General features: G+C 36.3%; 3 protein-coding genes across 5 annotated transcripts; all 3 read right to left on the reverse strand.

Annotated features, from left to right (window-relative positions):
- Nucleotides 1–17: 17 nt before the first annotated feature.
- On the reverse strand, nucleotides 18–5,286 carry LOC109099975 (pleckstrin homology domain-containing family S member 1-like). Of its 2 annotated transcripts, none has more exons than XM_042767841.1 (13): nucleotides 5,113–5,286; nucleotides 4,388–4,430; nucleotides 4,118–4,215; nucleotides 3,911–4,026; nucleotides 3,674–3,826; nucleotides 3,479–3,524; nucleotides 3,188–3,271; nucleotides 2,986–3,093; nucleotides 2,798–2,871; nucleotides 2,356–2,460; nucleotides 1,614–1,703; nucleotides 1,230–1,362; nucleotides 18–1,134 (listed from the first exon to the last, which is right to left on the reverse strand). In XM_042767841.1, exons 2-13 carry the CDS (start codon nucleotides 4,407–4,409, stop codon nucleotides 1,075–1,077), a joined length of 1,089 nt encoding a protein of 362 aa, XP_042623775.1. In that variant the 5' UTR covers nucleotides 4,410–4,430; nucleotides 5,113–5,286; the 3' UTR covers nucleotides 18–1,074. The 2 variants fall into 2 exon arrangements, with proteins under 2 accessions (XP_042623775.1, XP_018968986.2); XM_019113441.2 differs by having other exon boundaries at nucleotides 4,388–4,427; nucleotides 5,113–5,285.
- A 4,573-nt stretch (nucleotides 5,287–9,859) lies between these two features.
- LOC109099974 lies at nucleotides 9,860–13,816 on the reverse strand. The gene is made up of 12 exons (XM_042767842.1): nucleotides 13,693–13,816; nucleotides 13,306–13,348; nucleotides 13,105–13,199; nucleotides 12,886–13,001; nucleotides 12,656–12,808; nucleotides 12,482–12,572; nucleotides 12,034–12,183; nucleotides 11,864–11,952; nucleotides 11,690–11,746; nucleotides 10,825–10,914; nucleotides 10,622–10,727; nucleotides 9,860–10,530 (listed from the first exon to the last, which is right to left on the reverse strand). The coding sequence occupies exons 2-12, from the start codon at nucleotides 13,325–13,327 to the stop codon at nucleotides 10,429–10,431; spliced, it is 1,071 nt and encodes a 356-aa protein (XP_042623776.1). The 5' UTR covers nucleotides 13,328–13,348; nucleotides 13,693–13,816; the 3' UTR covers nucleotides 9,860–10,428.
- Nucleotides 13,817–14,576: 760 nt separating this feature from the next.
- Nucleotides 14,577–18,716, reverse strand: LOC109099972 (pleckstrin homology domain-containing family S member 1-like). 2 transcript variants are annotated; one of them, XM_042767840.1, is made up of 12 exons: nucleotides 18,625–18,716; nucleotides 18,047–18,146; nucleotides 17,823–17,938; nucleotides 17,589–17,741; nucleotides 16,973–17,045; nucleotides 16,486–16,659; nucleotides 16,305–16,393; nucleotides 16,127–16,183; nucleotides 15,910–15,984; nucleotides 15,644–15,736; nucleotides 15,366–15,498; nucleotides 14,577–15,281 (listed from the first exon to the last, which is right to left on the reverse strand). In XM_042767840.1, exons 2-12 carry the CDS (start codon nucleotides 18,113–18,115, stop codon nucleotides 15,231–15,233), a joined length of 1,083 nt encoding a protein of 360 aa, XP_042623774.1. In that variant the 5' UTR covers nucleotides 18,116–18,146; nucleotides 18,625–18,716; the 3' UTR covers nucleotides 14,577–15,230. The 2 variants fall into 2 exon arrangements, with proteins under 2 accessions (XP_042623774.1, XP_042623773.1); XM_042767839.1 differs by having other exon boundaries at nucleotides 17,823–17,947.
- Nucleotides 18,717–24,016: the final 5,300 nt, after the last annotated feature.

Consider the following 24,016-nt stretch of genomic DNA (forward strand, 5'->3'; position numbering starts at 1 on the left):
TATCCACTCTACACTTGTTTCATTAATGATCTTGTTCTCTGAATCACATTTTTATTTCATATTTGTCCATGTACAATATATATTTCTTATAAGAAAAGTCACAAATGCTGAACCGTTTCTTTTTTTTTTTTTTTTTTTTTTTAGCTTTTTACATGTTTTTATTACATTATAATATCTGAACCTCATTTCAATTTGAAAATAAAAAACAAAACAACAACAACAACAAAACATTTGGATTTGCTACCAACATGACAAGTTTCAATGCAACTGCAATAATACAGCAGTCAGTTTATAAAAATACATCCTTTGCCAAAGTAATAAAATAAAAGATACTTAGATGTGAATTTATATGCTGAACAGGAGCAATCAGAATTCAGGTTATAAGAATACAAGATTAATATAAGATTTTAATATAATTCAGTTTGTGTTAGTGTGCCACCATGTGGCTATAAAATATACTGCAGTTAATTGCAATTTCAGTTCACATATTTCACAGGTTTAAGATGATCAGTTAAATACAAACTATCTGTAATGCTATCTAACATTTATTTACTGCTAGAGGAAAGTTCTATTAAACTTGTAAATGATTCTGTTACCTCAACCTTGCTGATGTACAGAATAGTGCAAAATTACAATTATAGTAAGTCATTCCTGTGGTAATTTTTAGAATAACAAAAGCTCAGCAAGTCTTAATGCACACAAGAAAACATTAACAAGCGCTACTTTTTTTTACATTTCTTTTTTTTTTTTTTTTTTACTGTTGACGACCTGTAAGTCCTCCAGGGTTATGTGAAAAGCGATACTTTCAGCCTGTATGAACAGGCACTTACAAATCCTAAATATCAGAGAAGCATTTCAGAAAATCACCAAAAGAGAGACTAGAATTTATACTACATTACAGCACTTTCATGAGCTCGTTCTGTTTTAAATGACTGTACTGTTTGCCAGCACAGTGCTGTTCGACATATAGAAAAAAATGCATGAGAAATTTTCACATTGATTTTAAATGAGAATTGAAGGGATTAAAAATGCTGAAGAAGAACAGTAGCACAGCTTGATATTTTGTTTTTGTCCTCAGCAGAGTTCACAATGCAGAGGAATGGAGTCTGGGAGCCTTCGAATGGTCAGTTTAACCTGGAGCGAGAGCAAAAAGTGTAAGTTCAACTATAGCCACATTGTAGCTATGATAACATTTACAATATCATTCTTGTACTTTGACTCATGACTACCTCGCTCTTGCTGAGTCTTTTTAGGTATGTTTGTACCTCCTCCACTGTGTCTGTCAACAGGTCATTGACAGCCAGGATCTGATCTCCCTTGTGGAACAGACATGAAGCCTGAATCTCCCCACATTTAGATACACTAGAGAGGAAAAGAAATATTGAGGCTAAACTAAACATAAGAGGTAGTATTTGTTATTTTCACCATGTTGGGCTGAACCAGGGGAGTCTTGCTTTTTATTTTGAGGTTACACCAGTGGCTCAGAAAAATAGTATTTAATTCTAACAAACTTGCATGAACCAGATGATGCTTCTGGGATCAGCCCAACATTTCCAGTAGATAGAGTATTTTTGGAGCAATAACAATTTTTTATTTATCTGTGAGAATCATACCATGGTTTTCCCTCCTCCTCTGTGATAACCAAGCTGTTTGCATCAAGATGACTTATGCATATTTCCTTCTCGACAAGGGTGTGCGTTTCACTGAAGAATGGAAAATATGTAACTATGAAACAAATGTAACTCACAATGAAACTAGATTCCAAAATCACAATTTACCAAAATAACCCTAGTTGTTTGACAACTAAATTCCACACTTTAGGATATTGTTTTCTATTGAATTGAACTTCTACAGATGTACTTAAAATTTATTTTTGATATAATGATAAGGCATAAATCACATTTTGCCTAGAACTGACCTGTTCAGCTTAGTGGTGGCACAGTTTTCATAAGAAACCATTAGAAAGTTTTTAGAGTTTTATTATTAGTACAAGTTTTTTGTATTCCATAAATCCTGGGATGACAATAAGGTAAGATCCATTATAGTGGTGCAGATTTTTTTTTTTTTTTAAGGTAAAATTTTAAATGTTTAAGACACTACAAAATATAATTTAAAAATGTATAAGGTTGCAAAAATAGTTCTGACTCGCCTTTGTAATACGAGTAACAACTACTTGGGCAAGATCAGTGCTGGATACTTTTGAAACGCGTGATGCATGATGATTTGTGACAGCTAAGGTAAATACTTTTTTCTTTTTTAAACTTTTTATTCATATTCATAATAATGTTACAAATAGCAGTATGCATTAATAATTAGAAATAGTCTGCTGATGTTTAATTTGTCAGTTGTTTTTACCTTTGCCCATGTGACTCAGTGGATGTTTGTGGTGTTTTCATTTTATCGAAGGCTTTTGTGACGCAATCCAACAGACTGTCTTCAGATGTACCAGTCATACCCTCCCTGGACAGAAAAGCAAATAATTATAATTTGCTCAAAGCCCTAAGTCTATAAAATCAGGCCTTTAACAATAAGTAAACTCATGTTAGCACAGAGTACATTCATAAAAAATGTGCACAATGATACTTGATTACTACAAATAAGCTTTCGAACACTGCAACATTAAATTGCAAAAGATGGTCATAAAATTAGGTCAAAATCAAAGAAGAAATTTGTCTTCTGTATATTCAAGAAGGATACAGTTGGATTCAAATCTAACGATTAATGTTACATTTTTAAATGGTAAACAAACAAGCATTGTCTAACTGGTTAAATAGAGGTAAATGAGATTTTGTCATACCTTGATGACATGTCCTCATTACTTTCCACTGCAGTTTCATCCAGCGATTCCTCTTTTTTCAGATTTTCATACACCTGAATACATCAAACAAAGGGATGTGTTTTTTTATGTGGTTATACTGAATTATAATGCAAGGGTTTGGTTTTTATAAGTGAGAGTGTGTGTTTGTGGGTTTAAATGTGCCATACTGGTGTTGCAGATGGGCTGCTTTTGGGTGGTTGGCTACATCGAGCTATAACATCTTCTGATGCTGACTTCTTCCTTGGAGGCAGTGGAGGTTGACCATCAACTTTAGTCTGCAATTATTGAGAGGTACAAGTCAGAAATTATTCAGGCAATGTTAGGAGAACTGAGTCACACAAGCATGTGAAAGCATTGTTGATGAATTACCTCTTCGGTGTCACAGGGCTTTTGGTCATTAGCATTGGATTCTGTCGTGATCTGCGGTTCAGTTTGTGGCTCGAATTTGTTATTCTATAAACAAAGTTTGAAAAATTAACTTTATAAAACCCATCAAATTGCATTGATTAATAATTGCTAAACATTATTTAAAAGATGTACTTATATTTAAAGATTTTAAATATTTAATATATCAATTAAATATATTTTTAATGATTTATTCAAAGAGAACATGCTCAATTAAAGCTATTAAACTCATAGGCAAAAAGTGGAATGTCTCACCTTTATAGCCCTGAATAGAAAATTGAACCATCTATCCACCTCCTCACTGAAAACAACAGATCCTATATATTAACACTAGAAGGAATAGCCTTTATTTATTTTTCCTGTTATTTGCGTAAAAATTTTTTTTTCTTTTCAATGCAGCTTTTTCCTAAGTATTGGAATTATGGTAAAGCAATGGTAATCATAGCAAACCTTGTGTCTCCAATGAAGAAAAATTCTCTTTGGACCTTGGCTCCTGGGTTTTCTGTTTTCATTAAGAGCACAGTGTCCGGAGAGCACTTGAAGGTTTTACAGATCCATTCGAAGTCTGGGTTTGCTTCAGGGTTCACTTGCAGCATTGTGATGCTACATAGAAAAAAAGAATTATATCGCTGCATAATACTAACCCTTTTTGTTTATGTGAAATTTAATCAGCAGCTTTCGCCTTACGTGGAAGAGTCTATGGATTTTATAGGTTTGTCTCTCTCAGTGGATTTGTAGTATTTTAGCTCATGGCTGCTGTCATTTGTCTTTGAAAGCACAAAGAAGCGGCGCTTCCATGATTTCTGCAATGAATTATGAAGCATCTTAGATGAAATACCTAGATAATACATATAAACTGTTGATATTTCTGTGTAGGAAATCCAGATGTTTTACCATATTTCTTATTTGTCTAGAAGGAGGGGACTTTATTAAAAAACCTTTGCACACTTCCTCCACCCCAGCTGCTTCAGTGTGACATGAAGCATTTGAATCTGTTGCAGAGGAATACATACGATCAACCAGAATTTAACCATTCATCACTATCTGTAATAGTTATCTCAATAAAACTTGAACAAGTTAGACAAGTTAGATTTTTTATAATCTCATCTCTGGCTGTTCTGTTTCCAGTCAGTCTGTACTGTTTAAAAGAGATTTCAGACATACCTGATTTACCTCTGCTGTTCATTTGGATGTTGTTAAATCTCTGCTAAAACAGACATGATTTGTGTTGTAAGTAATGTCTTTATTATACACACACATCAGATAATACTTAAGCAATAATTGGTGCTTGAGAATATACAACACAGAAAAAACCACAGTACTGTATTTTACACAAATGTATTTATGAAGTAAAAAAAAAAAAAAAAAAAAAAATACTGATATTCCCGGACCTTAAAGGTATAGTTCACCCAAAATGAAAATTTTTTGATTTACATTTATTCACCTCATGTCATTCCAAACCTGTATGCTGTATTCTCTGGAACACAAAAGAAGATGTTTTGAAAAATGTCTCAGTTTTGTGTTCCACACAAAAGAACAAGTCATACAGGTTTGAAATGACATGAAGGTGAGTAAATAATGACAGAATTTTCATTTGGATGATCTCTTTAATTGTACAATTCTGCATCAGTCAGCTCATAGGAATATTAACATTTGGAAAACCAAAACAAAGCTTTTTATTGAAAGCACATGACCCAACCTCCCGTGTCATAGTCAAATAGTTACAGACCTATTTGCACTGGGTGATTTTCAGTCTAATTCTTTAAACCGAAGAAAGATTGCAAAAAATAAAATATAAGTAGTAGCCATAATTTCTTAATGTGTTCAAATAAATCAGATCAGTTTAGTCATTGGATCAGTAGATCTGCAATACATTATTAATGGATTACCTTAACTACTGTGTGTGTCGCAGTAAAAACAGTGTCCTCTGTACTGCTGTCCTGTTTTCACCAATATGCATGTCATGATTTTGAAGGTAGACTTCTATTGTCGCTGAAGAAGGTGGAGTTTCTGGTTATGTGTCCTCCCTTTGCTGAAAATGTTTTAGGATTTTTGGTCACAGGAACTACCAGGTCCTTACCGGCAATGACTTGAAAACAAGACAAAAGTGAAGCATGTTGATTCTTTTCCTTGATGTCTCAGATGGAAGTGGTTAGTTACACAAATTCCTTCCAAATGTAGATTAGTAAAATTCCACCACATTTGAACTTCCGTGTGAAAGGTGCATGTATGACCTTTATATACATGCATTTTACATGTTTATATATGTAAAATAATTATATCACATGGCTCAAGTAAATCTATAACTTTGAGTACATTTTAAGGCCAATTAATTCGAGAGTATATTTAAAATGTTAAATAATATTCCATAATACTATCCTCACAGACATTATATGAGATTAATTATTGAGACATTAAGATTCATCAAGGGTCTTAGATAAGTGATAATGAGTGCCTTGATTTCACGTCTTATAAGTAAACCATAAGAAACAGCTTGCACTACGACAATAGACCAAAGATTAATAGATCACTCTCAATCAGAATCAGCGTATACTGTACTGCAGAGGTTCCCAATCCTGGTCCTGGAGAACCCCCAACACTGAACGTTTTTGGTGTCTCTATTATCTGACACACACATTTGAGGGCTGCATCCGAAAACTTAGGCAGGTGACTTGCTGCCTCGCTGCCATATTAGGCAATGACTTTGCAGGCAGCGTTTTTGCACGAAGGCACCTCATGAAACTGATTTTGGACAGGCTTCTGAGGCAGAGTAATGGTTTAATGATCTACAGCAAAATATAGAGAGCTTTGGTGATAACTAAGTAGATATTTAATTACTGCAATATTAATTTCTCGCTAGAAATGATATAAAAAGTGGAAAACATTGATCAAAAACACATTAACACACAAACTGACCACTGACCGCAACTTTCCGACACCATCTTTATTTTTTGGGTTTAACTGTCACAGAATAGAACACACAGGATTGTGGGATATCAAAGGCAGCGAAGGATACATCTATGCTGCCTTCAAAAATTGGCCAGATGAAGGCATCTCAGCAGACAGGAACTGAAGCTAACATTGAATTCGGATGTACCTTGATGCCTTCCTACCTTGGAATGCGTCCTCCAAAGGCAGCCTCAGAAGGCAGTTTTCTGATGCAGCCGAGGTCTTGGATTCCTTACTAATGAGCTGATGAGTTAAATCAGATGTGTTTGAATAGGGAGACATCTAAAATGTGCAATGTTGGGGCTTCTCCAAGACCAGGATTGGGAACCACTGCTGTACCTAAAACATACAGTGTGCAGCAGTAGATTGCATGTTTGGTTTATTTGAGTGTTTTTTTTTTCTGGAAATGTGTTTAACAAGAGGAACTAAGATCTAACAATGCCAATACAATTTTGCTCTGCATTTGCAAAAGTGACTAAAGTGTTGTCACACAACAGTGTATATGGTACATGTACTCTAAGCAAGGTGAGAAATATTAGTGTTAAATGTATATTTAATTATTCTTTTCAAAATACTAATTTCTTTACTGACAGTTAAAGACAGTAACTCATTTTCAACAACTCAGTGCAGTTTTATAAATTAACACTAGAGAGACCTATTCACTGTAGACACATGGAGGCCTATAACACCTGTTGTGAGCTCTGTTAACTCTTCTCCATAAAAGGAAAAATTAAAAATAAAAAACACATGAGATCAGTCATCAGGCGAAAGATGACAGCTCTCCTCTGGTATGCTTAAAAGCTAAAAATGCCAAGGGTGATCAGCGCAATCAATCAAGACTAGTCAGGCATGACTGGACTAATGCAGCTTGGATTGTGTTAATATGATTAGTATGATATAAACAAAAATATGTGGAAGAAACGACTGGTTATAGTGATAATGTTAAGTGCTAAAAATGACAGTGGACAATCAGTTCTATCTTAGGGGAAGGGGTGATTTCCAAAAACATTCTGTGACATCACTGACGAGAACAATGAGTGAGAATGAGGAAACACCTTTTTGTATTATGAATCATCTTGCTAAGCATGTACATTTTTCATGAATCCAGAGTGACACTACCATTAGGAACGGTATGATTTTTTAAATATTTTTGAAAGAAGTCTCTGTTGCTCAGTAAGGCTGCATTTATTTGGTCAAAATAGAGTATAAACAGAAATATTGTAGAATATCATACTCTAAAAAATGCTGGGTTGTTTCAACCCAACTTTGGGTCAAATGTGGACTAACCCAGCTATTGGGTTAAATCTTTTACCCAAAAGTTGGGTTAGTCCATATTTAACCCAAAGTTGGTTTGAAACAACTCAGTTTCAATATTTTTAAAAGTCTGATTTATTCTTGTTTTCAGTAGCCATTACTGCAGTCTTCAGTGTCACATGATCTTTCAGAAATCTTTATAATATGCTGATTTGGTGCTTAATATTTTTGTGGAAACTGTGATATTTTTCAAGATTCTTTGATGAATAAAAAATGAATACAACGTAAAAGTCTTTTTGTCAATTTTGCATCCTTGCTGAATAACATGATTAATTTCTCGATCTCCGGTTGATCGTGTCAAAACATAGAGCCATGCGCTTTACGCCCTACGCCACTATGACTCTTTAGTAATATTGTCTATGCCAGCCAGACATTGGTGGGAAGAGCTAGTTTAAATAGCCTCTGCAAACAAGGTGAGCTATTTTCACTTAGTGTGGCCCTATTAGCTATTTGCAATGCACATGGGCCCATTGGATAATCTGGCCATGGTGACTGCAAATAAATGTCAAATGAATGCTGAAAATGTATTAGCATTAGCAATACTGTATATTATTTGTCAAGATTTGTGTATTTTACTAACCTCAATTTATGTGAATAAATGAAAGATTGGTTGTTTAAATTAAGCTGTTTTTATATCATGCAGGAAGCAGGTTATTTTTCAGCCCATGATTCATCAGGGCTTTGAGAAGGGCACTGAAATGCTTTTGAAGCTGGTCTATAGTGTGGAATGAAAACACTGCTTTGCTTGGAATGCATCTACAACAGGAGTAAAGGCTTACTACTAGAGGGCTGTGCATTTTTGTGTAGACAGCGAATCGATTCGATTCACGATTCATAGGTTTTCAATTTGATTCAAGAATGATTTTTGCAAATTCAGAACGATATGATTTGATTCACAATTAAATTTGATTCAATTCGATTAACAATTCAATTAACAATTTGGTTCTGCATTCTTTAAGTGCATTCACAGAAATATTTAAATGTTTCCCCTAAATTCTTTAAATGCTTAGTCAGAGGGCAAATTTACACAGCAGCCTTTATGGTAACAGAACCATAGGTTAGAGAGAAAAAAAACTTTTGTCCATTGTTAGATGCTAGTTTAATGGTGCTATGGCATGACATTGCATGTAGAAATTTACGTAAGCCAAGATTTCAAAAAAGAGCTTTAACAGTATTATGTATAGGCTAACATTTGGTCACACCAGGGGGGGAGCCATCATTTCAGAAGTGACAGAAATGTCAAATACAGTCATTTTAAGTATGTAAGTATGTATGTATGTATGTATGTATTATTATTTATTTATTTATTTATTTTTGCAATTAATTATTTTTTTATCTATTGCTTTGAATTTGCTATAAGAAATCTAATACACTGCTGGACAATAATCAGTCATTTGTAATGTGTTTATTTATTGTGTTTTTTGTCTTAACGTTTCATCAGTTCATTCTCCTTTTTATTCAGCTAGCTGCAGATATAGCCTGGCACGTCTATGAGCGTGAGATCACTTCTCTTCCCGTGTGAAAACTTCTTTATCTCATAAAATAAAATGCTATAGTATTTAACTTTTCCTCTCCATCGGCGAATGATGATCCTCAAAGAAAACACACCCGTTGTCTGTTTGCTATAGCAACAAAGGCTACTTTCATGCATCTTATTATCAGATAAACCTTGCGCTCTCTTTTTTCAACATTGTTGTTAATGCTGTGATTATTTGAACAGTTTCTTTCATACATTCAGTTTAACGACATTGTTAAAACACATGTATCATTCAATGAAACTGTGCATATGGTTTAGACACTTAAATTTTTGCTCCATCCATGCAATAAATGCGCAGCCTTCGACTGCTCAGGTAGTGTTGTTTCATGACCGAGAGCCATTGAAAAACTACAGAAAAGCAAAACTACTTCACTTCAGCATTACTGGCCATGAGTACTACTAAGGAGAGATCAGCCTTGACAGCCTTACTTACTGGAGTTCCACAAATACTGACTTTGTTCTTTGAGGGGGGACAACCCTCAGATGGTTGCGGGGGAGGGGTCCTGACCCCACGGGACTTCCGCCTATTAGTAGTGCGGAGCTGGGAGCTAGATATCTTTTGTTCTTGGCCATGATGGGAAGAGAAGTTTCTAGTCAGCAATATCTTATTGTTCATCTTGAATTTCAGCATTTCAAAATGCACTTTTTACAGAATAAGGAAAAACTGGTTTCATTCAGAGCCAATGTGGTTGTTTAGAAGGAAGCTACAAGTCTTTGTTCTTGGCTGTGATGGGATATGAGATATGAGATTATGAAGGATTATGAGATATGAATGATTAATGTGTTTCATGCATTAATGTGCATTTTTTAAAAAAACAAAAAAGGCAGAAACAGTTAAATGGTAAGTTTAATAACACTTCACAGTGTAACAATGTGCAAGATGCATGCTTTTCGAAAGCATAATTCATATATTTTATATAGGCTATACTTACTGTTGTTCAGAAACCTTCATGTTGAGTGACAAACATTTAAACCAATGCATAATGATTGGGAGCAGTGTGTCACTGGTTACATGCATTGCAAAACAAATAAAGAATACACAATGACAGAATTGTTTTATGTACATACATAGTACACAAAATTCTCATACTGTTTAAAATATATGAACAGTTAAACATTGCAAAACTAGTTTTTCACTGTGGAGTAACTCTTGTTATGAAGTAATACTTTACTCTTCTGCTTCCAACATATAAATAAAGTACCCACTGTCACTCATGTAATTTCATGTACATATGACATTTTTTTAAAATACATATTTAGATGATTAATGTACATGCAAAAGAGAATAAGGTACTTTAGATAACCGGATTGCCTCTTCTGTTACTCAGTAGTGCCTTGTTTTCTACCTGTATGAGCAAATGACCCTTTGACCTTAAATTAGACGTGTACAACATTTCGAATATTTTTATGGGGATGAGAGAATTTGCAATGGATTTTGTTTCATGTCCTCAGTGTGGTGGCCAGGGTTCAGAAAGAGGCTTGGATACCGCTTAACTAGGAGTTTTGCCTGCAAGTAATTTCAGTAACTTTATTTATAGGTCTCTAAATAAAGTGATAGGAAAAAAAGACAATTCTTTTACTGTGATTTATCATCTTACCTCGTCCACGCTTAGTTTTTTTAAGCATTTCTGAATATCTTTTACTGTGTCTGTGGCCAGGATCTGATCCCCTCTCGAGTCCTGAATCTGACGACACTGAGACACACTGGAGAAGATGATACATTGTAAGTAGTTCATTTCTACTCAAATTAACATTAATTCTAGTAAAGGCCTGTCATTAATTATCTGTTGTAGTGTTGTACCATGGTTTGCCTTCCTGTGTCAAGATCGGACTGTTTTTCAGCTCATTTTGACTAACGCAGATCTCCTTCTCTCCACGTGTGTGTGTTTCACTACAAAGCAGAAAAATACAAATGCCACATTTATCAAAACCACACTGCTAAATTAATGGATTTTAATTAGGAAAAGATAGAATTTTACTCAACAACTGACACATTGATACACTCAAAAGTTGTTTGCTCTAAGACAGAAGCACCCTGCTAATGATATTTCCAGTTGTGAAATTAAGGATGTAACCACATATTTAAGATTAGTGCAGACCACTAATAATAATTAGAACATTTAAGTACCAGCCACTAAAAAAAAAAAAAAAAATCAAATAGTCAAACAGAGATGGTGTCAGTGTGTATTAAGCAGAAGAATGCACTAGTAGCTTTTCCACAACTGTCATGATCTTGGTAAAACTGACATATGAATACAGAGAATTATCTGTTACTAAATTTTACCATTTAATTTGATTGTTTAATTTGAACAAAGGTCAAACCACCAAAGACCACATCCTTTTTTAGATGTTAAATATATATAAATCACATATATTCAGGTATGAAAAAATATCTATCTATCTATCTATCTATCTATCTATCTATCTATCTATATATATATATATATATATATATTGGGCCATGAAGCAGGAAGTAAATATATATATATATAAATCACATATATTTTGCATCTGGGCCATGAAGCAGGAAGGAACTTAGTGAACACATTAAAATGTGGCAAACAGTAACACACTGACAACTCATATATTTATCATATCTTGCATAACTGACACAATAGTGCAATCTCATGAGGTAAATAACAGTGAATAAAAGACTTCAAAATTACCTTTTCTGTTTGCATGTAGTGTCATCCTCCTGTTTGTCATCTTCCAACACCATTTTCCTAATCAGAAAAGACCATAGAACATTTAAATTAAACTCTGTCTCTGAAAATCGAGTTTTATCAACAGAGTGCATTCCACGAGGCCAGTTAAAGGGAAAAGTGCTCTTAAACACTTACACTGATCCCATGGTCATGTATTGACTGTTGTCCCCTGGAGGTTCATCCTGCTTCCCGTCCTTCTCATCTTTTTCCTCAATAACTGTAATCTGCCAGATAGAGGTCTGAGTTTTATGTGTGTATTTTGTCATATGCACATGTGAAAGAACCTGTGTTTAAATGTGTAAAACCTTGCGTGTTACTGGTACTGGAGGTTCACTGAGCTTGCGAGGATTGCCAGAATGATTGTATTGTTGTGAAGTTAATTCAAATGCTGAACATCTGTTGTCCTTTGGTTCTAAATAGTTCACAGGTACAGACTTTGATCTAAATCTCTTGTCCTGTGGAAATAGGTAAAGCATGTGAGCATTCACAACCTCTCAAAAGATTTTGTACATTTGACTGAATTTTTTGTTGACTCTCTGATCTCTGTTTTTTTTTTTTTTTTTTTTTTGGGTTACTGCATAATTGCCATATTTCCTTTTATGTTTTTTATTTACTTTTATGTTTCCTTTTATGTTTTTATTATTCTCAAATGTAGGCAATGGTAGTAAGTATCAGTAGGTGCAAAAACATATTACTGATAGTTTGTATATGCATATATGTAAAGATAGAGAGGGAAAGAGAAGGATTGTTTACCTGAGTATCGTCTGTATGTCGCAGTTTATTTTGTGATTTCTGGGTCGTCATTGCCTTGATTAAGGCATTGAGCCAACCATCCACTTCATCCCTGAAAACACCTGAAAACCTTTAACACTGCTTTCATGGCATTATGTTATGACAGAAATGAGAGTCAAAATAATGGTGGCAAACCTGTTTTCTCCAATGAGGAAATATTCTCTAGCTTGTTTTGGTGTGTCATCTTCCACCTTTAAAAATAGCACGACGGATGGAGAACACTTGAAGTTTTTCTGGATCCAGTGCCACTTCTGATGTGCCTCAGGGCTAGTGAACAGCAAGCTGATTCTTTAAAACAGAAAGGCGTTGTCATTATAGTGTGAAGATACTTTATGTATATATTTATGAGACAGTCTTTTCCTTACTTAGAAATGTCTATCGCTCCCAAAGGCTTGTCTCTCTTTTCGTGTTTTTCATGATATGTCAGCTGGTAGTCTTCACCCGTTTTGGAGAGCACAAAGAAACGATTCTTCCATGATTTCTGTGACAGATATATAAAACTGCTAAGTTTCACAAACAGAGGAACTGTCTTTGACAGACAACAGATGTTTCAGTTTCAGGGTGAATTGCAATATGAGACGTACAGTGGTTTTAGTCAGAGCTGTTTCAGGGGGGGACTTGAGCAGGTATCCAGTGTACAGTTCCTCCATCACTGGTTCATTGTAAAATGAAGTTGCTTCTGCAGAAACATAATTAAAGCTGATCAGCATTAAAAAGTGCTCAATTCCATTTAGTCCTTAAGTTCCTTGATTATCTCCCTTTTCCTAAAGAGATTTTAGACTTACGTGTTTTCTTGTTGTTGGACATCCTGATGTTGTTGCTTGAGTTCTAAAATAGGTGTGAAATGTTAAAGTTATTTTACTGTAAGCCAGTCATATATCTGATAAACAGAAGTAAACAATGGTGATTTATGATTTTGTAAAATGATATTCAGTGCAATGTCACTGTTAGCAGCACAAAGCAATTACAATGCAATGGAAATGAATCCTCCATCGTATTTCAAGTGAATAATTATATGTTATATAATAATATTGCACTATGTCTTTTGAATATTTCAACTCAAATTGTATTTCTCAGATGAATAGTATCAGCATTATTTCTCTACATGTTACAAGCATCATAAAGCAGAATCATCACATCAGTAGCTGTATTCTATATTATTATTAGTTTACCTTGTTTCGCAGTAAAAATAATGTCCTCTGAAAGGTATTCAGTTCTCACAATGCTAGAGGCTTTTTGTTTCTTCCAGAGTGTTATGCTGGAAAGAGTTTTTTTTCTGGTTATATGTGAGCCCAGGTTTAAGATCCCTCCCCTTTGACTCTGTCATTTCTTTGGGGAAACTACCAGACAAACGTGTTCATGGCATTGAGGTATTGTGGAAAACAAACAAAAAGAAATTTAGCTTCTGATGCACATGCAGTACGCTGCGAAACATGTACACATACAGTATACACTCATAGTCTGACACATAAGCTGGCACTTCCCACAATTTTTTTTTTAATGCAGTTTTTTTTTGCTTTTGTAGCTTTTTTATTCGCAATGTTTCACCTGTTTTTTTGGTTCCCTTGTTTTTTTTTATTATTATATATTTTTTCCTCCAGACAATAGGCAGACGACCATGTGGTGACATACTTGCTCATTTTCTATTCATGATTGCAGAGGTTCGCTGATGTCTCTTTGACCCAAATGTCTGTGACAGAATTTAATTCAGATGACTCAGCTTAAAGAGTCTGTTATTTGTATACCATGCATACTTGTTTATGAAGTGCATGAGACACATTTTCAAGTAAGAAATGTCAAAACATTACTGTGGGATCCAACAGGCAAAAAGATGGCAGTAAACCATTTTGTCCATCTCCCAACTGCACAAATATGTTACACTGCTATTTAAAAACTAGAAACTATTTAAAAATAATTAAATCATATTGACTATTTGACTATTTTTAAAACAAATGATAAAAATAGAAATGACAAAAATTAATACATTTCTGTAGAAGTATTCTCTAATTATATTGAAAATGTATGTATATTTATAAAATATCAAATAATTGTAAAAAATGTTTCAAAAGTTTAATAATACTTCACATTGTAACAATGTCCACATATGTGTTTTTCTACAGTATAATTCATGTATAAATTACATAGGGTAGATGATATTCAGTAATTAGCAATCTAAAGAGTGACTGAAACATTTTAATCAAATCATAATGACTAGGTGCAATACATAATTAATTAAATGCTTTGCAAAACAAAATAGACAATGACAGAAAAGTTGTATATACAGTACACAGTATATAAAGTACCTCATATTGTTAGGATTGTAAAAAAAAGTGCATTTTTAAAGAGGATAAAATATATTAACAGTGTGAACTGTGCATTTTTTCAATGTGAATTAAAGTTCAAACTTATAATAAAGTAATACTTGACTCTTTTCTTCACATTAACAGATGTGAACTAATTTACCCACTACCACTCAAAGTTTCATGTATACAGTCTAAATCTTACAAATTTCTTTCACTCAGTGACATTTTATTTATTTTACATATTTACATGATTAATGTACAGTCAAAAGAGGACATGTTACTTTAGATAACCTGACTGCCTCTTCTGTTCTTCATTAACACCTTGTTTTCCACCTGTATTTCTAATATCTTGATGGTGCTGAATTCACATGTGATTTTGTTTCATATCCTCATTATGTTTGGCAGGGTTAAGAGTGCAGAGGCTGGGATCCTATAAGCCGCCGAATAGTGAGTTTTACCTGCATGTAATTTCAGTAGCATTAATAATAGCTCTCTTAATGTAGTGACAAAAAAAAATATTTTACTGTGAATCGTCATCTTACCTCATCCTTGCTTAGTCTTCTTAAGTACATCTGTATCTCTTCTACTGTGTCTATAAGCAGGTCATTTAAGGCCAGGATCTGATCCCCCTTATAGAAGAGACACAAGTTCTGAATCATCAGACAGTCAGAGACACTGGAGAGAAAAAGATGAACACACAACAATGAGAAACATAATACAATGTAAGTTGTTAATTTGTACTCATGTTAATGTTTTCAGAATAGGATACATATTAAACTGTAAAAACTGTAATTAATTATCAGTGAGAGTTATAGCCTACCATGGTTTGCCCTCTGCCTGAGTCAAGATCAGACTGTTTTTCAGATAATTTCGACTAACGCAGATCTCCTTCTCAACATGTGTGTTTGTTTCACTGCAGAATAGAAATATGCATTGATAAAATTCAAACAGATGCCAAATTTTTCATGCTAAATATAGCTCTTTTATGCATAATGCAATAATAAGAAAGTTGACATGATTCAGGTGCATTCAACAGAAAAATGCAGTGGTAGCTCTTTCAAAAGATGCATTCAAGTCCAAATTTACCATTTATTTTCATCGTCTTCATCCTGGTTGACTGCACCATTGCACACAGAGGACTCGTGACCATTAATGGAAGTGCTGAAAAAAGACAACCAAAAATACTGAACTTAGTGAACACATTACAATGTGTCAAACGGCAACATACACTGAGTAAATAAAATCTCACACTACTGAAACAATAGTGCATAAGGTACATAGTGAATCAAGAATTCAAAATTACCTTTTCTGCATGCATGTAGTGTCCACCTTTTCTTGGTCAACATCCAAAGCTTTATGCCTAATCAGAAAAGACCACAGAAAAAGAAATAATTAAAAATGTAAATTAAATTCTCAAAATGTTTTTGTACATTTACATTCCACTGGGCCAGTTAAGGGGAAAAGTGCCCTCAAACACTTACAATGATGCCATGCGCATGTATTCACTGCTGTCCTCTGCAGATTCATCCTGCATCTCATCCTTCTCATCTTTATGTTCAATAACTGGAATCTGCCAGACAGAGGTTTGAGTTTTATTTTAACAGTCGGAAGTTTAAGAGCAATTATGTGCACATTGTATCTTTAAGAAACTGTGTGTTAAACCTTGAGAGTTACTGGTACTTGAGGTTCGCTGAGTTTGCGAGGATAGTCATAATGGCTGTACAGTGACGGGTAAGTTAAAATTAATTCAGGCGCTGACCGTCTGTCATCAGGCTGATCCTCAACCTTTGGTTCCAAACTCTTCACAGGTTCAGATGCTGTTCTAAATCTGTTGTCCTGTGGAAAAAAGTAAAGCATGTGAGCAAGCTTAAATGCTTGTATAGCTGTAGATAAATATAAATTAATTTATAAATTTAACAATAAATAAATTATGTAAAGTAATAATAATATTGAAAATAATTATATTACTATTGGTGGCTACTTTGAAGAAGATAGTTTTTAATTTTTTTTAAATACTTTTGCATAATTGCCATATTTCATTTTGTTATTTATTATTCATGAAATTTAAAAAAGCAGTAGCTGTGTCCAAACCTTTGGCAAGTCATTTATATATGCATACATATGAAGAGAGAGATATTTTAATGTTTACCTGAAGGGTATTTCGTGATCTCTGGGTCTTCATTACCTTGACTATGGCATTGAGCCAACCATCAACATCATCACTGAAAACACCAGAAAACATTTAACTCTAGTGAAAAACTGCATCAGTTATTTTAAAATGAAATTTTTAAAATAAAAGATTTCTAGAATTATATTTCCAGTATATATAACTCATTTAAAAAGCAGAGTGATTAAGCGACTGCTTAAAGACTCCATGATATCAATATTTTGCTTTATTTTATTCACAGCTCAGGACAAGTTGAATTCATTTCTAAACAAATGTAATGAGATGAACCACAAAAGTTAATTTTTATTTTATTTTATTTTTTAATGTACTAACAATGTCTTTTTCTTTTATTATGCTTTGGCAATATACTAAATACTTAGTCATGCTGATAAAGCTTTGTTGACTGACTCTGAAAGCTCAATTTTAAATGTGTAGATTTACTACTGTATAAGCTACACTACTAACATATACATAGTTTCAATAGACATGGGCATTTTATTTATTTATTTAATTATTTTTTCTGCCTGTGTCATGCTGGCTTTCATGGAACTGTGTAGTGATACCAATGAGAAATATTGTCTAAATGACGGTGGCAAACCTGTTTTCTCCAATTAGGAAATAGTCTCTAGAGTGTTTTGGTGTGTCGTCTTCCACTTTCAAGAACAACACAGAGGATAGAGAACACTTGAAGTTTTTCTGGATCCAGTCCCACTTCTGATGTGCCTCAGGGCCAATATGCAGCAGGCTGATCCTTTAAAACAGAAAGACGTTCTCAGTATAGTGTGAAAATGCTTAATTTATTTATTCATGACTTTGTCAGTTGTTTTCTTACTTAGAAAGGTTTATCTCTCCCAGAGGTTTGTCTCTCCTTTTGTTGTTTGCATGATATGTCAGCTGGTAGTCTTCACCCGTTTTGGAGAGCACAAAGAAACGACACTTCCATGATTTCTGTAACAGCTATAACAGTTAAAACTGCTAAGTTAAACGAACAGAGGAACTGTCTTTGACAGACTGCAGATATTTTGATTACAGGTTGAATTGCGATATGAGACGTACAATGTTTTTAGTCAGGGCCGTTAGAGGGGGAGACTTGAGCAGGTATCCAGTGTACAGTTCCTCCATCATTGCTGGTTGGTTGTAAATGTTGAAGTTGCTGCTGCAGAAACATAATTGAAACATCTTTAAACACATTGATGCTGCTCAGTTTAATTTTTCAGTTGTCTTCTTGATTATCACATTTTTCTCAAGAGATTTTTAGACTTGGTTTCTTTTTGTTGGACATGCTGATGTTGTTGCTTTAGTTCTAAAACAGATGTGAATTATTTAAGTCGTTTTACTGTAAGCCACTGATATATCTGATAAACAGAAGTAAACAACAGTGATTTCTGATTTTGTAAAAATAAAACATGTAATGTCAGCACAAGACAATTAAAATGCAATGGAAATTAACCCTCCACCACATTTCAAACACATAATACCTTATGTACTAAAATTGCACAATGTCTTTATGAATGTTTTAAACTCTAATTCTAATATTCACATGAATAGTATCAGCATTATTTCTTTACATGTTACAAGAATCACAAGCAGAATCATCATATCAGTAGCCATATTCTATAAAAGTATTGCCTTACCTTGTGTCACCGTAAAAAGTTATTCAGCTCTCACAAGGTATATGTTATGATGGCAGTTTAGGAGGAAGCTGGAGGCCTTTTGTCTCTTTCAGAGTGTTATGCTGGTAAAAGGAGGAGTTTCTGGTTATACGTGAGCTCAGGTTTAGGATCCCTCCCCTTCAATTGTGTCTGTTATTTGTTTGTGGAAACTACCAGACAAACATGTTCATGGCATTGTGGTATTGTGGTAAACTCGATACTACAAAAATAAATGTATCTTCTGACGCGCATGCAGTAAGCGGTGACTCAAACATGTACACATATACGTATAGCCTTATACACAAGCTGGCCAATTTATTGGATTATAGTTATTTATGCAGTTAGAAGCTCTAGGTTCCCATTAGGAATGCAAGAGGCGACTTAAGTTTCTGTGCCAAAAAATAATTCTTTCTTTCTCTGTGTGCTGCTTGGGATTGTAGGGGGAAATCCTGATTGATTTCAGTAAATAGTCTAATGATACTGTGTCTTTCCTCCACCGGGTTTCAAGGTTTTTTTTTTTGTTTGTTTTTTTTGTCTCAAGTGTAACCTGCTCTTTGCAGGGTGATGTGGGGTTGGGAGTGATTAGGTGGTTTTATTACTGATGGCATTTGGTTTTGTGTCTGCAAGGGTGTGGTAGTCTACACAGTCTATAACAAATCATTTTCATGACAAATAAAAGTCATAGAAAATGTCACAACATTTATAGACATTAACTAATGATCTATCTAATAAGCATTATGAGCCTATATGCAATAATTTTAGTTAATACTTTGAATAAAAGTAAAAAAAAATCTGGATTTTATAGTGATAAAATATTGCCGCGTTTCCACCACTGGAACTTTACCCAGGAACTAGGGACTTTGGGCTGGTACTCCATGTGATTCCACCAAAAACAGTTGCCCCTCAGAAAGTTCCTGCTGGCGAGGTAGTACTTTTCAAAGGTCCGGAACTTTCGGGGGCGGGACTTGGGCGCTAACCATGCTGATTGGTTGAGTTCACTCAGCATTGTGATTTCAACTACCATTTATTCAGATAATTTTCTGTCAGGCACACAACATGGACACAGATGCAGGTTTCAGCAGGAGACCAGTTTATTTAGCAAGTCCAAAAAGAGCTCCCTCAAAAGAACAAAAACCAGCCGGGGAATTAGAAAAACAGTCCAACAGAAAAAAATAGAAACTACAATGTCCTTGCAAAAACACCTGGCAGGGGGCGCCCAATGGTGCGGCCGCTTAGAGAACGGAGAGGGGAGGAAGAAGCGAGGGAGCCGGTGTCTGAGCAGACCGAGAAAACTTCTGTGGGATGCAGGTGCCCGATCTAGGAAACGAGGGCAAAAAAAAAAAAAAAAGGCACGACTGAACAGAGCTAGACTTGACCGGACAGAGTGGAAAATGGCACGACAGAACAGATCTAGACTTGACCGGACAGAGTGGCTGTGCATTGGCACCGTTTGACACAAAAGAGGGAAATAGAGTGAGAGAAGAACAAACATTAAATTCAGGTGAGCGGAGTTAAACAATTAAGAGCGTAAAAGGTTGTAATGAAAGGGAGCGAGGAATGCCACAGAGAGGTGCATGGCGAACGGTCAAAACAAAACACCACACAACATGCAGACATATACAGAACACGCCCACCGAAGGACAGGGTGATCAAACCGAGAACATGACAGTACCCCACCTCCGACGGATGCCACCAGGTGCTGCAGGAAGGGGCTAACCTCGTCGCCGATAGAAGTCCTCGACCAGTGTCTGATCCCGGTCCAGAATCCAGCTCCTCTCCTTTGAACCATAGCCCTCCCAGTCCACAAGATATTGAAAGCCCCGACCCCTACGTCTGACATCTGTCAACTTCCGTACATACAGTATAGATCGGGGAGTCATCTACTAGACGGGGGGGGATGGGTTGGGCAGAGGGATAAGAGGGGAAAACAACACAGGTTTAACCCTTGAGACATGGAAAACAGGGTGGACCCGACCAAGCGTGGTAGGAAGCTTAAGCCGCACCACTGCCAGACTCAGGACCTTGGTGATCCGTCCAGACCAGGAAGGGCTAAGTTGCACCCTCCAACCAGTGAAGCCACTCCCCCAAAGCCAGCCAGACCGCCAACAACTCCCAATTACCTATGTCGTAATTCCGTTCTGGGGGACTCAGGCGGGCAGGCACAGGGATGCACAGGGATGCAACTTTCCAACCTGGTGCGACTGCTGTGACAGGACAGCGCCTACTCCAACATCAGAAGCATCCACCTCAACAATGAACTGACGTTCAGGGTCTGGAATAGACAAGACAGGAACAGAGATAAACCGGGACTTTAATTTATCAAAGGCCTCCTGTGCCCCAATATTCCACTTGAACGGTACCTTGGGAGAGGTGAGTGCCATTAAGGGTGCAGCAATCTGACCAAAGTTCCGGATGAAACACCAATAAGAGTTGGCAAACCCCAGGAACCGCTTTAGAGCCTTACGAGAGTCAGGAGCTGGCCACTCGGCAACAGCCCTTACCTTACAGAGGTCCGCTTTGATCTGTTCTGCAGAAATGACGAACCCCAAGAACGTAACCGACTGGGCATGGAAGACACACTTCTCTGCCTTGACATAAAGCTGGTTCTCCAGCAGCCGTTGTAGCACCTGGCGAACATGCTAAGTTGGAGAGATGGAGAAAATATCAAGATATCATCAAGATACACAAAGACAAAACGATTCACCATGTCTCTTAACACGTCGTTAACCAGGGCCTGGAAGACAGCTGGGGCATTGGTTAGACCAAACAGTAGGACCCGGTACTCAAAGTGTCCCGTGGGTGTGTTGAAAGCTCTCTTCCACTCATCCCCCTCACGTATGCGAATCAGGTAATAGGCAATCCGGAGGTCAAGCTCCCTGCAAAAGCTCAAAGGCAGACGACATAAGAGGCAAGGGGTACCTGTTCTTTATAGTGATGTCGTTCAGGCCTTGATAATCTATACAGGGACGCAGGGAGCTGTCCTTCTTCTTGACAAAGATGAACCCCGCACCTGCAGGAGATGAGACTGGCTTTGAGGGATTCATTAATATACTTGTCCATGGCCTCTCTTTCAGGACCTGAAAGGGAAAACAAGTGCCTGGGAGGAGCTCGATGGCACAATCGTAAGGGTTATGTGGAGGTAAGGAGGTGGCCTGGGACTTGCTAAACACCTGGCACAGGTCGTGGTACTCCGCCAGGACCCCGCTCAAATCAGCAGACTCCACCTGCAAGACAGGGCACACAGACACAGGAAAATTGGCAGCACCCAAACAAGATGCAAGACAAAACTGACTCCATCTCAAGACAGAGTCGCTAGACCAATCCACGTGAGGGCCATGCTGCACCAACCACGGGTGCCCCAGCACTATGGGAGCACTCGGGGATTCAAGAAGGTACAGCGTGGTCACCTCACGGTGATTGCCTGAGACACTAAGATTGACATGAGGAGTAGCATAGGAGACAGTAGTGATTAAGGTGCCATTCAAGGAACGGGCAGGAATAGGTTCAGGAAGAGGAATGGCAGGAATCCCCCACTGGGTGGCTAGAGAGATATCCACAAAGTTGCCCTTGGCTCCTGAATCAATCAGTGCCGAGCAGGAGTTAGAAACATCACCAAACTGAACAGAGACAGGAAGGAGAGTACGAGAGGAGGGGGTGATCAGGTCCACACGATCATCGGGAGCTCAGTGCTCATGTTTACTGACGAGAGCAATCTCGACTCGGCTAGTCCTTCTGACATTTGCCGATGGCTCTGATTTCTCTTTAGTGGTTAAACATAAAATATCATTAGTTTTGGGTAAATCAAACAGGTAATCTTTGGTCTTTATTCAATTAATCTATTAATATTTTAAAATGAAAATAAAAAGAGGCAATACTGTTTGATATATTTCATTTCATTGTAATGTAGGCTATATAGGCCTACACATTTCCCTGAACTACATTTCTGCGGCTATTGATATGTTTAAATGAAAACGAAAGGAGGCAGTGGTGTTTGATATCATATTTCATCTTACTGACTGATGTTATCAAGTAAGCTGCTGTTTGCAGAATTACCGGACTTGCATCGTCTCGTCCACGGGAGATCACATTCGAACTAGCAAAGTCCGAAATTTGAGTTGTATTGAGAAATGCGTGCAGACCTACGTCAACAGAATATTTGCCTAATCTTCACGGTACTTTTGATCGTGGTGGAAATGCAGAAACCAACAGGTCTTGGCGGTGGGGGGGGGGGGGTAATTTTGGTGGAAACGCGTCATATATTATAGTTTTTTAGTGTGATAAACTGATTAGTGTACATAAAGGTCATGTATGTGTCAATGAGTATATGTTTCATTGCTGCACTTTGTTTATTCCAGAAATAAAAATACATGCAAACTTTTTTTTCTTCTTTTTTTTCCATCTTGCACAGAATGCACACATTCAGATAATTATTTTAACATATAGATAGATTGTGCAATAAAACTGAATTTGATGACAATTTGGAACACACAGAGTAAGCCAAGAGTGAACCTTTATAATAAAAGGCTACATACTGTATAAAATACACAATCAAAAATAATGCACTGCATTTGAATTAGAGTAACACATACAGTATAAAAAATAGTTATGTTAAATTTGCATTATTGCATTTACATTATTTCCTTACTATTCACATCAAGGCAGTTTACAAAGAGAACACATTAGACATAACCTCACTGAGTTTATTCTGCAACCTGGTTGTTATTGTCATATCTTGGCCATAGTGTCAAGTATGATTGCTTGGTCATTCCCCTTCTTAGCGTGGCGTGAATTAACTGTGTTCCCACAATGTCTTTAAGCAGACGCAGTACGAGTGAAGTATTGAAAGGGATTGTACTAGGTTACTAATGTAACCTCGGTTCCCTGAGATATGGGAAAGAGTACCGCGTTCCGTGCCATGCGGGTTTCGCAGCCATAGGTTCGTGCAGCACTGCTGCCGAGCCATTGGTTCGATTTTATCGATTGCACGAACCGATGGCCATGCAGTTTCACTGGGTGATTGAAAAAGGGTTCAGTTCAGGAGAAAAAATGAGTTTTTCCCATAGTGTCTTCAAGCAGATGCAGTACTCGTTCCCGTATCTCAGGGAACCAAGGTTACTTTACTAACCGAGTACGTGTTGGGGTCATCTGCTTTAGTATATTTACTTGCTGACATACTTGCTCATTGTCTATTTATGATTGCGGGCGGTTCACCAATGTGTCTCTTTGACCAAAATGTCTGTGTAACAGATCTTTAGTTCAGATGATTCAGCGTGAAATTAATTGTATACCTTGCACACTTGTGCATGAAATGCATGAGACATGGTTTCAAGTAAGAAATGTCAAAACATTAACTTGGGATCCAATAGTCTATGTG

The sequence above is a fragment of the Cyprinus carpio genome, chromosome A12 (genome assembly GCF_018340385.1).
Source record: "Cyprinus carpio isolate SPL01 chromosome A12, ASM1834038v1, whole genome shotgun sequence".
In the NCBI taxonomy this organism is placed as follows: Eukaryota; Metazoa; Chordata; class Actinopteri; order Cypriniformes; family Cyprinidae; genus Cyprinus; species Cyprinus carpio.

Bases quoted from the DNA above. Each gene is read 5' to 3' on its own strand.
- LOC109099975 (XM_042767841.1), bottom strand. From the start codon at position 4,409: ATGAACAGCAGAGGTAAATCAG. The intron at 3,094-3,187 runs GTAATTCATCAA...CAATAATTGCAG, and splicing joins AGCCCTGTGACACCGAAGAG to ACTAAAGTTGATGGTCAACC. The intron at 2,872-2,985 runs GTATGGCACATT...TGATGTATTCAG, and splicing joins GCAGCCCATCTGCAACACCA to GTGTATGAAAATCTGAAAAA.
- LOC109099974 (XM_042767842.1), bottom strand. From the start codon at position 13,327: ATGTCCAACAACAAGAAAACAC. The intron at 13,002-13,104 runs GTACGTCTCATA...TATCTGTCACAG, and splicing joins CAGCTCTGACTAAAACCACT to AAATCATGGAAGAATCGTTT. The intron at 12,184-12,481 runs GTAAACAATCCT...CTATTTCCACAG, and splicing joins GACATACAGACGATACTCAG to GACAAGAGATTTAGATCAAA.
- LOC109099972 (XM_042767839.1), bottom strand. From the start codon at position 18,115: ATGATGGAGGAACTGTACACTGGATACCTGCTCAAGTCTCCCCCTCTA. The intron at 16,660-16,972 runs GTAAACATTAAA...TTTTTTCCACAG, and splicing joins GATCACGAAATACCCTTCAG to GACAACAGATTTAGAACAGC. The intron at 15,985-16,126 runs GTAATTTTGAAT...GTCTTTTTTCAG, and splicing joins ACTACATGCATGCAGAAAAG to CACTTCCATTAATGGTCACG.